This window comes from Macrobrachium rosenbergii, chromosome 8 (genome assembly GCF_040412425.1).
Source record: "Macrobrachium rosenbergii isolate ZJJX-2024 chromosome 8, ASM4041242v1, whole genome shotgun sequence".
NCBI lineage: Eukaryota > Metazoa > Arthropoda > Malacostraca > Decapoda > Palaemonidae > Macrobrachium > Macrobrachium rosenbergii.
In genome coordinates, this window is record NC_089748.1 from 55,400,875 (window position 1) to 55,413,597 (window position 12,723).

General features: G+C 37.1%; 1 protein-coding gene across 1 annotated transcript; it reads left to right on the plus strand.

Annotated features, from left to right (window-relative positions):
• The first annotated feature begins 1,351 nt into the window (after positions 1 to 1,351).
• Positions 1,352 to 3,615, plus strand: LOC136840881 (loricrin-like). Its single transcript, XM_067107836.1, has 2 exons — positions 1,352 to 1,506; positions 1,838 to 3,615. The coding sequence occupies exon 2, from the start codon at positions 2,408 to 2,410 to the stop codon at positions 3,413 to 3,415; it is 1,008 nt and encodes a 335-aa protein (XP_066963937.1). The 5' UTR covers positions 1,352 to 1,506; positions 1,838 to 2,407; the 3' UTR covers positions 3,416 to 3,615.
• The last annotated feature ends 9,108 nt before the right edge of the window (positions 3,616 to 12,723 follow it).

Below are 12,723 nucleotides of genomic sequence, written 5' to 3' on the forward strand. Positions count from 1 at the left end.
AACAGCTCATTGTAATTATGGATAAACAAAACATTTCTCCGGCGAAAATTAAGCATATTATTTCGCTCGTTGTTCGTAGCACTAACAAAAGCACCAAAAACAACAGACGCCATCATCATATTCACAAACAACAACAACAACCAAAACAGTAGCAATAATAATGAAATAATGATTGACTGTTATTTCTCAGATTTTAAACAATTTATATTGTAGTACCGCCCTCGATGTTATTTTTTCTGAGAAGCATAAAATGTCACTGATCAAGAAACGTACTGAGTTTGCCCTCATTTTAAGTTTATTACCTAATAACAAAGTATAAAAAATGTCCCAGTGGTTTGCATATGGTAAAGAAGGCATTTGGGGCCAGTTATACTTACGTTGTTGGCAGTAACAAAAAAAACAAAAGCAGTAGAACTGCTATTTTCCAGTCTTAGCAATGGCTGCACTTCAAATTCCTCTAAATTACAAGATATCAAAGATGTCATTGGGTTCAAGTTAAGTACACTTGGTGTGAACAGCTGTATTAACATTTGATAGCACTATATCATCATCGCCTCCAACGCTGAGTTATGCGTGGGCCTCGGTAATGTTCAAATTCGAACAAAATGGTCAGTTGATAGACGAATAATGAAGCGCAGAATTATAAGCAACGAAATGGGATTTTCAATAGCGCAAGTTTGTTCACATTTATATGTTTCACAGACGGTGATTAAATGGAAAGCCAAACTCCCTTGGGATGGTTACGAACATTATTCTTCTTCTTCTTACGTATTATAAACCGAGGGAAAACATTCCAGCTTGAGCATTGATTTTTAGTATCTAATAAAATTCCATGCAGAAGAAACTCTGATAATCAGTGAAATGGTAAATTCTTGCATGCAAAAATTGAATGAAAATGAATGTAAGCAATAATCTTTTTTTCTGATTTACCTAAAATCTGACTGTATAAACCCGGACACGCAACGCACCACAAATCATTGTTCCAAAAGCTGCGTTGACGTGAAAATAAACGTCATGTAAAACTAATCGTGTTTCAAATACTTTGCCAAGAAAAATGAAAACTAAATTCTAACGATCTTTTAAATTACTATAGGGTCGTGGAATTTCCATTAACTCCTTCAAATCAATTTTCCTCAAACGAACATCATAACAAAGAAATCGTTGACGTCACATGACCAACCTTTAACCAAAACAACTCGAGCAAACAAAGCATCGCGGGTCATGTCCCGCCAAACTTGCAATCTCATCTCCTATTGAATGATTAAACAGCACTTGCAACGTGGCATCTGAAAAGTCAACAAGGGGGACCAGAAACGCAGGTATATATATGAAACAAAGACAAACTGCCCTTGGCGCCAGTTCGCAGTTGGAAAACGCACCCTCTTGAGGAGGGAACCTCGGAGCGTCTAGTTTTCCATCAGCTAATCAACCAGGTACATTTCCACATCGTCATCCAGGTTCGGTTGGCGTCTTCGGATATTTTAATTTTACCTGTTTCTACGCTGGGTTAGTGTGTTTCGTTTTACTGTTTGGATATTTCTAAAGGTGTATGCACGTATAAATTTTGTGTGTATATTATATATTAATGTATGTGCATGTCCGTTTATATTGCTTATGCAAACGTTACTTAAGTATGAATATGGTATTCAGTTATAATTAAACGAGTTATAATTGCGGCTGCAACTCGACTTTAATTCTTATTCATTAATCTGAAGCATTATTAGGACTTAGATTTAAGTAAACTGACAATAAAAGTTATTCACATACCAGAAATTTCAACTTTTTTCCCTTTAATTCAAAAGACTTCCTCACGTTGACGGACTCCTTCTAATTACAGGTAAACTATGAAGGGGTGCGTCCTATTGCTGCTAACCACAAGCGCCCTTGCAGGAGCATATGCTAATCCTTCCCAATACGGAGGAGGATTGGGAGGAGGTTACGGCGGCGGTGGAGGATTTGGAGGTGGAGGAGGTTTTGAGGGGTGGAGGGTTTGGCGGTGGGGTGGTTCGGGGTTTGGCGGTGGAGGTGGTTCAGGGGAGGGTTTGGCGGTGGAGGTGGTCTGGGAGGTTTTTTGGTGGAGGAGATTATGGTGGAGGGGACGGATGTTGTGGTGGGAGGGGGAGGTTATGGTGGAGGGGACGGATGTTGTGGGGAGGTGATTTCGGGGGAGGATATAGTGGAGGAGATGGAATAGGCATTAGAGGAGGTTCTGGGGGAGGATATGGAGGCGGAGGTGGATTAGGGGGAGGTTACAGTGGAGGTGGAGGTGGAGGTGGAGGAGTAGGCGGAGCCGGAAGTTATGGAGGAGTGGGAGCTACTGCAGTAGGCAGTGGCTATGGCACGGGTACTTCATTTAGCGGAGCTTACGCTACCGGGGGCTTCGGCGGCGTAAAGCCAGGCACTGCCTATGCGTACAGCAGCCGAGGGAAGAGGTCCCCTCAGAGCACGAGTAACTGTGGCCCTAGGAGCAACTGCTACGTCCCTCGGAGTAACCGACAGAAACGATCCGAGTCAGGACAGCCCTTTCGGTTTTTTCTGCATTAAGGTGCCCCTGACTGCAAGGGCAGGGGAGCTGGGCTGTGGGTCCTGTGGTGGGGAATCAGACAGGACTTCAGGAGGTGGCTGTGCATCTAGAGTACTTCCAGGAGGTGGATCTAGTGGATTTTCGGGAAGTGGATCCACTGAGTACTCAGAAAGTACATCAGATGGACCTTCAAGGGGAATCTCAAGTGGATATTTAGGAATAGGGTCAGAAAGTGGGTGTGGAACTTTAGGTTGCTCAGGGTTGGGTAATTCTGGATCGCCTGGATATTCAGGAGAAGCATTAGGTGGATATTCAGGATACAGTTCAAGTGGATATTCACCAAGTGGATCAAATGGACATTCAGAAGTTGGGTATTCAGGTGGTGGTTTAGGTGGATACTCAGGAGTTGTTTCAACTGGATATTCAGCAGGGGGATCAGGTGCTTACGTAGGGGCTGGATCAAATGGATATTCAGCAGGTGAACCAAATGGATTTTCAAATAGTGGATCAGGTGGATATCCAGAAGGTGGGTCGGTAGGATACACTGGAACTGGAATTGGAAGTGGGACTTGGATTGGCACTTCCTCAGCAGGAAACACACAAAGAAGACCCAGTGCCTATACCAGCGGGTTTGGATCCGGAAGCAGTACCTGGACCAGTACGAGTTTCAGCTCAGGAAACCTTGCCAACAGACCTGGTATTGGTCGTTTAATAGGGTGTCTCACAAACAAACCAGGTGAATGCGGAGGAGCAACGGTTGCTTTTCAAAATGGAGGCAACGAAGATTACGGAAGTGGCACTTATAGCACTGTCAGTCCTGTTTCTTCAAGGCCTGAAGAGATGCAGATTTATCAGATAGACATAAGGAGTAATGTTCCTCCCAGAAAATGAGAAAGTATAATTCTCGATTTTTTTTTTCTAAGATAAAATGGTACTTACCAGGAATTACCGACGGAAATATTTTTTGCTGAGGCGGGGCTGCTGCAGTAGTTCACTTACCATTAATATATTAATTTGTAACTTTTGTACAGCACAGACTATGGATAATGTTTACTAATGCGTTATTTTGCTAATAATGTTCACTGACTTCACTCTATTGTATTATTAGCTATACCAACATTTCCTTAATCTGTTTAATTCTTAGATTTCTGATTACCATTTATTTGAGGTTAATGCAAGGTAAATGACTAGGTATAACTCCACTTCCTGTAATCACAGCAATGATTCGAGAACAGCGTGAATTGAATAGATAATTAATTTACGTAGTTCTTTCCAGTGCCATGTGAAGTATACTTCAAGTGTAGAGAAAATCTATGAGAAAATAAAAAATGAATAAAAAAATTCTATGTTCTTTAACCCTTACTCCCACTTATGTTGTTTAAGAGACGCTGATAGCTTAAGTTACGCCCGGAATAAATCACCGATTTAGAATATAGAAAATGAGAGCATTTGACTTACAGTGGGACTCTCTGAGGCCATTATATGAAATGAAGCGGAAATGTGTTTCTGAGTGTTAATAATTTTCTTGGTTCGCTAGAAAACGCAAAAAGTTTGTCTCGATTTCTACGAAAATATGATCGAAGTTGTTCCTTACGACTGGCAACTAGTGACTGGCTTTAACTTAGAACAAATTCAGATCTAGACAAGGGACCGTTTTTTTTTTTTTTTGCGGTGGGAGCTGTTAGATTGTTTAACCCTGGCGGAGGTTTGCGGTCTCTAAAATCTTTTGTTACGTTACAATTGTACTGTCCATATGAACATAAGAGATACCCTGAATACAATGTAAATATTATTAAGAATTTAACTTTGGGAAAAAGATGAGCCAGTGTGGCTAATTTAGTACAAATTCCTCCACTGAAAAACCGAACCTATTCTATAAACGAGTCAATTATAAAAGCTACACAAAGACGATATTTCGAAACACATACTCTGATTTAAGAAGTTCGGAAGACCCAAATAAAATATTCTTTTAACTTTGAAATACTAAAAATACTTGATAAAAAATTATGAATGATGACAAAAAAAAATGATTAAGACGACAACTAAAAAAATGCTCCGAAGTTTCTTCGGCGCAATCGAGTTTTCTGTACAGCCGATACAGCGTATAATCAAGGCCACCGAAAACAGATCTATCTTTCGGTGGTCTCGGTATAAAGCTGTATGAGCCACAGCCCATGAAATTTTAACCACGGCCCTGTGGTGGCTTATCCTATATCGTTGCCAGAAGCACGATTATGGCTAACTTTAACCCTAAATAAAATAAAAACAACTGAGGCTAGAGGGCTGCAATTTGGTATGTTTCGTGATTGGAGGGTGGATGATCAACTTACCAATTTGCAGCCCTTTAGCCTCAGTAGTTTTTAAGATCAGAGGGCGGACAGACAAAGCCGGCACAATAGTTTTCTGTTCAGAAAACTAAAAAACCGAGGGCTGTATGGCTGATTTTAACCGGTAAGCTTTAGATTTTTATAAACATTTCTTTTGGCTGATGGGAAACAGTGCGCCAATGGTCTCCTTTTTCCTTTTGATCTAAGCTTTAATAAAATTATAAAATCATCAACTCAAATTTTTTAACTGTATTCATGAACTATCTTGTATATAGTATATATATATATATATATATATATATATATATATATATATACATATATATATATATATATATATATATATATATATATATATATATATATATATATATATATATACATACATACATGAAGGACTGACAGAAACGCGTCGTTAATATGATGTTTTGTTTCTTAACCTATCTCTTCTTTACCTGTTAAGAATTATATTGCACAGCTCATTGACTTACATACATACACTAAAACACAAACACACACACACGCACACACACACACACACACACACACACACACACATATATATATATATATATATATATATATATATATATATATATATATATATATATATACAGTATACATACTCACACAGACACATTACAGAAACACACAGGCACACTATACATATGTGTGTGTGTGTGTGTAGCAAACTTGGAGTAATTACATATGCTTTATGTCAATTACAATTACGATTATAATTGCCTGTCCTATTATCAAATTACAATTACAGCTACGCTTACAAGGATGGAAAAATACTAAATACAATTATAATCATAATCACTCACTTTTAATAATTCTTATCCTATTTGTTGCTCAATTACATTTCTTACACCTATTCCCATGGAAAAAACAAACAAAATTCAGATTGTTGCGAAAAAGAAAGTACACCTGAGTTTGGTCTCCTTTTAAAATCAATTTATGCAAAAATTGTAAGTTGTAACTTGTAAAGGCTTTAGTACAAATACAAAAGAAACATATTTTGAAAATTTTAGACCTCCTGCAGGAATTAACGTTAACATGAATACTTATCCTAAGATTTGCCTAAGTAAATTGTTAGTATCTTTACTGTGTTGAAAATGATAATTCTTATAAGAAAAATAAAACTGCAATACAAAACTCAAACGTTAAAAAATCAAACTGTAGAAAAAACTTTCACACAAAAAATATAAAAAATTCTATTTATATGATGTAATCTAATTCATTTTCTCCTTAAGGGGGTAGCCTAGTGCCGTCAGCGCACCTCACAGGGTGCACTGTAGGCATTACTAAAGGTTCTTTGCAGCGTCCCCTCGGCCATTAGCTGCAACCCCTTTCACTCCATTTACTCTACCGCCATTCATATTATCTTTCCTCCATCTTGCTATCAACCCTCTCCTAACAATTATTTCATAGTGCAACTGCTTTGAGGTTTTCCTCCTGTCACACCTTTCGAACCACCCACTAACAATATCCTTTCCAGCGCTGAATGACCTCATAGGTCCATTGCTTGGTCTTTGGCCTAAACTCTATATTCCATTCCATTCCATAATTCATTTTATAAAAACGCAACTCAGTTACGATTAAAGATAAAGTTACTTTATCATTTGAGAAATTAAATTGCAATTACAATTACGGTTAAATAGACATAAAGAATAACAATTACAATTACCTTAAAAATGTGTAATTGATTAATTTAAATTGAATTACAATTACAATTATGCCAACCCTGGGCTATGTAGAAAGTATAGAATACGATAATCCGTCTATACTAAGGTTTGTATTACAAGAATATCAAGAACAACTAGCTTTAAATTTTATGTACGGCCATTTGGGCTTTCATAGAATCCTAAAGGGTTTATGAGACTAACTAATAAAAAAGCTATACGTTAACGTTCACTAGAAAAAATAAAATCCGAAATTAAAATAAAACTAGAACAAATCACGGCGTTTGTTATTGTCTCAATATCTACGACAAAGAACAAAATTTTATTCTACGCATTTCACAAGAAGCCGTAGGTCGGGTTTTAGCTCAGTGCAACGAATAATTGTTAAATGGAATTGCGCCCTAAGAATATCATTAGTGTGCGTGATGGCTGGCAATCACGAGAAAATTCAACGATCACTTCTCATTTGTACTAACATGCGCACATAATTTGCTCATTTCCTTTCCATTTCTTGTCAACTCGTAATCACTCACTCATGCAGGTCTGGCAGGCATCCATTATCGCAAATAGATATGACGTCACTTGAAAAGGCTGTGTCCAATGTTTGCACTGGCGTTCCCAAAGAGTTGGTTGGTTGGAAAGCCCCCAAGGATATCCTTGTCCCAGACTCCCAGACTATAGACACTCGTTTTGACTTCTTTGCCATCACATTCTTAATCACCATTTCCTTATTGATGACACTTAATTTAAAAGGTGATCGATTTTTTTTAAATTAGACTTTTTATTTAATGATTTTAGTGAGTAAAAAGCCACAGTAATGTAAATAATGATTTTAGTACTGGAGTTATCATTTTCAGAATTTCCTTCCACTTGATATAGTATCGTGAATAGACCTATGTAAACATTATAACCACTTAATAACCTCAAAATAATTAGTATGTCATCAGGACAGGGCAAACATCTTAACAAGATATGTCCTTCAGAGGAAAAAAGCAAAGTTTCGTTCTTTATTTTCTTGTAATGCCGATTCCAGGGACTTCAGCTGATTACACGTGTCACACAACTCCTTAGTCACTTTTCCAGAAATTTTCTTTTGTTGAGATTTTTACGGGAAAGGAAGGTTAGAGATTTTTCCTCGCTTACCTCTGAGAATTCTTCTTTAAAGGAGAGAGAGAGAGAGAGAGAGAGAGAGAGAGAGAGAGAGAGAGAGAGAGAGAGAGAGAGAGAGAGAGAGAGACCTGGGGGTTCATGAGTATACATTGTAAATAACAAAGTCAAATCATTATTTGATGAGCGTGCTTTTAACGACGGACGAGAATCACGCAGGACAAAGATGTAACAAAATAAAACGTACGGGATCTGTTTGCTATAATAATAATAATAATAATAATAATAATAATAATAATAATAATAATAATAATAATCTGATGGAGTACAATAAGCATGCATAAGGAATAAAAGTTTTTTATGTCGATTTTGAACATTAGATTTCGACTTTGATTCTTCGCTTGAGTGAAAAGTCTCTCTTCTGAGGGAAGCAGATTTTAGCTGGATTAATAATAATAATAATAATAATAATAATAATAATAATAATAATAATAATAATAATAATAATAATAATAATACACAATCCTAATTTTTTTCCAATATACTGACGTATTTAAGATCTAAAGAACTTATTAGACTTGTCTATCAATAAACCATCTGAGAAAAGACAGTTTTGATTTATCCAAAACCATACAGTCTTAAATCCTATAAAAGAATGATCATAACATCTGCTCTATTGAAAAACGAAGTAAATTTTTTAAATACATTGCTTATATGACAAAGCGGGCTAAAGTCATGTGCAATGATTACCTGGAAGAAACAAGCGCGGTATGCGAGAGAGAGAGAGAGAGAGAGAGAGAGAGAGAGAGAGAGAGAGAGAGAGAGAGAGAGAGAGAGAGAGAGAGGAACATTGCTATACCGAAGGTGGAGTTTGTTGTCATTCGTGGAAGGGATGGAGTTTGGGGAGGAGTTAGTCAGGCATGTTTACAAAGGTGCAGACCAACTGCAGGTTCTGCTCCGGAGACTCTGGAAAAGGTTTGGCCTCAGACTCTGAAATTCCCTAGCAACGCTCAGAAAAATTTCCAATTCTCTCTCTTTCTCTTCTCTCTTTGCAAACCATATTTTTTCTGTTCGACGTCTCATGTACAAAGAGGACGCCCACTATCTTTCCAGTTAGAATGAGAAGATTCATTTTTACGTGGAGAGTAATTTTTTCTTTACTGTTGAACAGGACATTGATGAATTGTATATTTTCACAATTATTATTTTGTGTAGTATTGGGTTACACAAATACATGGAATAAGTATATTTTCACAATTATTATTTTGTGTGGTATTGGATTACAAAAATATATGCAATAACAAAGTCTTAACACTGTAATTTATATACTTTGATCTTCAATTGGTTTCCTTATGAATTGTATATTTTCACATTCATTATTTCATGCAGTATTGGTCAACCAAAATATATGCAATGATTGAAGGCTTAAAACTGCCATTTATATATATACACACACACACACACACACACACACACACATATATATATATATATATATATATATATATATATATATATATATATATATATATATATATATATATATATATATATATATATATATATACATTATATTTCAACCTTCAAATAATTTCTTCATTCAGAGAAAATGGCTTTAGTCAATCAAAAGGTTATTAATGTTTTCGAGAGTGCTTTTAAACTAATCAAAGCGAATCATATATATATATATATATATATATATATATATATATATATATATATATATATATATATATATATATATATATATATATATATATAGGTTTCATACCGGCTGTGATGACGTCATTAAATGGGATGATTGGCACCTCTGAATTTACATAATGGCCAATCCCACTCGCTCGCTCTCTCTCTCTCTCTCTCTCTCTCTCTCTCTCTCTCTCTCTCTCTCTCTCTCTCAAAAGATAAAATCTACGGTAACCTTAAAATATGGTGTGCCATTATGTCATTATAACTTTTCTGAAATCCCAATACAATTGACATTAGTCTCTTATGATAGTTGCACTTTTGTATCGAATTTGAACAAAAAGTAACTAGAATTCAAGTCTAACTTCCAGCTATTTTTTATCCACACAGATAAATTTTAAAACACATATACGATGTTTGTAAAGATACAGTTATAAACTAAGATTTAATCAAACCCTAACCTAACCTAAGTCAACAAGCAATTGACCAAGGCTTTGCAGGGGCATCGGTTCCAAAGGCTATATAGTTTTTTTTCTCATTTCTAATTTATTTGCGTAATTTTGATGGAATGCTTACGACAACTGCCCTAAAACTCGAAAGGATTAACACATATATACTTTGGGTAGGTCTTATCTTCAACTTCTCTTACAGATTAATGTTGTTTCTGAAGAGACAAGCACAGATAAAAGATCACAGGCAGTGGCGACCCCCCGAGTCAGATGCTTGGCCACCCCACTGGCCTCCCAGTGAAAATTCGCTTTGTAACTAAACTTTAACCCTCACAGTATTTGAAACATTTGCACACAGTAAGAGTTGAAAATTAATTGAAAATTGAGCTCTATTATTTCAAGTACAGGTTCACTAATTACTGATACTATTATTTTCCTTCATTCACATGGATGTGTGCTTTCGAGAATAGTATATTTTACTAATTGCAGAATTGGTACATTAGTTTTGTGAAATTTTCTTTGGCCACCCCAAAAAAATATCTTGGCCCCACCTACTCCCCCCATCCCCACCTGATGGAATGCCAGCTACCCCACTGATCACAGGGTCGTTAGGACTAAGCTTCTGTTCCATAGTACAGCAAGAGGGCATGGATGACTCTTTCTAGGAAATACGTCTTCCCTACAACGGGCTGGGTAATGGAAAAGTAACTTCTAATAGCACTTCTTTTTATGACCAAAAGGGGGAATCTGTCATGAATTCTAATTTGATTTTCGTGCTGTTGTGTCATGTGTTGGCCATCGTTACAACAGCCTTATTGGTATTAGGGCTGAGCCGAACGCCACGCTATTAGTATTGTCTTGGGATTACATTGTATTAATCATGTCTAATTTTCTGTAATTCTGAGCTAGGGAGCCACCGCCCGCCGCCGCCCCGCCCCACCCGCCCCCGCCCCCAGCATTCCACAGAACTTAGAGCTACTCAAATCAACTTTTTGGCTACATTATTTCAAATACAAAACCCTACAGTCTTAGGTCCCGGAGCACTGCCAGGGGCGTCATTTGGCGGGGGGAGGGGCGGGGAGGGGCAACTGCTCCCCCAAGACTCAACTTGCCCCCCTCCAAGCCTCAACTTGACCCCCTCACACCCCCAAGCCCCAAGAAGTAACAGCAGCGGGTTTTCCATTATTCCTACCGAAATTCAAATGTGTCACCGCATTAAGTTACATCTATCTATCTACCTATCACACACAATGTTTGTGTGTCTGCCTATTTTGCTGAAATATCTTACTTATGTGGCTTCAAAAAGCACATAAAATAGCTCAAAATAAAAAAAAAAACAGCTGGTTAGGCTCGCTTCGCTCGCCAAACCATCTTTGCCCTCCCCCCCCCAACAAAAATCTGAAATGACGCCCCTGAGCACTGCGTGGAGAAGAAAAAGCCTTAAATACAGTAAGTTTAAGGGAATGACTAGGACTGACTAGGAGCACAATATAAAATTAAACAAATTTATCAAGTGGGCTTGTCGCACTCAGAATCTATCAGTCTGACTCTACAAGGATTTTAACGTTCCTAATACCTACGCACAAATTCACAGTTGCTATCGACTTTTAGTAAAGTTAAATAATGATGAGTCCGTATTTAAAAAAGAAATATCTCTCCTCTCTACTCTGGACTTGAGACACTGCAAATACACCTTGCAGAATTCTAGCACTGTCATCACACTAGAACTACAGATGACCTTTAATAACCTTTTCCTTGCCCGGTGCTGCGGGATGTATTTGTTCCTCGGAAACAATGTAGAATCATTCATAGTCTGTATAGAAACCGAATTAATTTCCCGTAGAAAATGGAAACTAAATTCAACGACATGTACAAACAAATCTTAAGAATATGTTTCATCCTATATTCTTCCCTGTTTTCAGTACCCACCGTTATCTACAGGAAATTATTGTTTATTTAGCTATTTAAAAAACTGAGCAATTAAAATATATCAGTAAGAAGTATAAACATGAATTTTAATATTGACAAGAACATTTAATCATAAAGGAAAGAGCCTGGCCTAACACATTTTTGCTTTAAGTTTCATTAATCAATAGGTCTAGGTAAAAACACCATGTGCACACAAATATATTCTTATCATTCCTTTAAAGAAACTGTGATACCTTACATGTTTAATCAACAGCAGGATTAAACCAAACATTTAAGGAAAATCATTACTTACAACAAGCAAAATCAGCAATGACGAATGCACCTTGTAACGTCAGCTGCTCGATAAACAAGTATGCTTAAATGAATCCATTGAACTCGATAATCAGTGGCGAACAAGTACACTGATTCAAGGCCGTGTCCTGAGCAAAGAAGTAAAATTTCCAAGATATTGGCAAACAAATGGTAAACAGAACGCAAGGTGAGGGGGTGACTAGAACGCTGGTTTATAAGCAAAGGAAGCTGAAGACTGGTAGCGAGTCTTGGTGTAGTTGGCGGTTGGCTCAAGATCTTCGTTATCATAGGCAGTCTACTAAAAACTCAGCACGTGAGTAGAGTTATGTTATTAATATCAATCCCTCTTCGTCATCATCGTGAAGTCCAGTGTTTCAGATGATCTTTCGGTCTTTATTTTTACAGAATTTAAATCACAGCGACGATTTATTGCTTGCACTGATACGGACATTATTCGGACATGAACATAAATAATATGGCGCTAGTCGACGGCATTTAGCGAACCAGCTGGTTAGCTGGTTACCTAACCAATTAGTGACCAAACCCACCGTTGTGTAACTTTGCATTTGTCTTTGAGCAGAACTGTAAATTTTGTGTTTTCAAGACTGTTGGAATTAAGAACTGAAAAATTCCTCAAAGAATATCGAGGACTTGAAATTTAATAAAACCTGTTGATTTCACGGTCAAAATTCAGTTTATATCTGTCTATGAGAAGGAGGAGACAA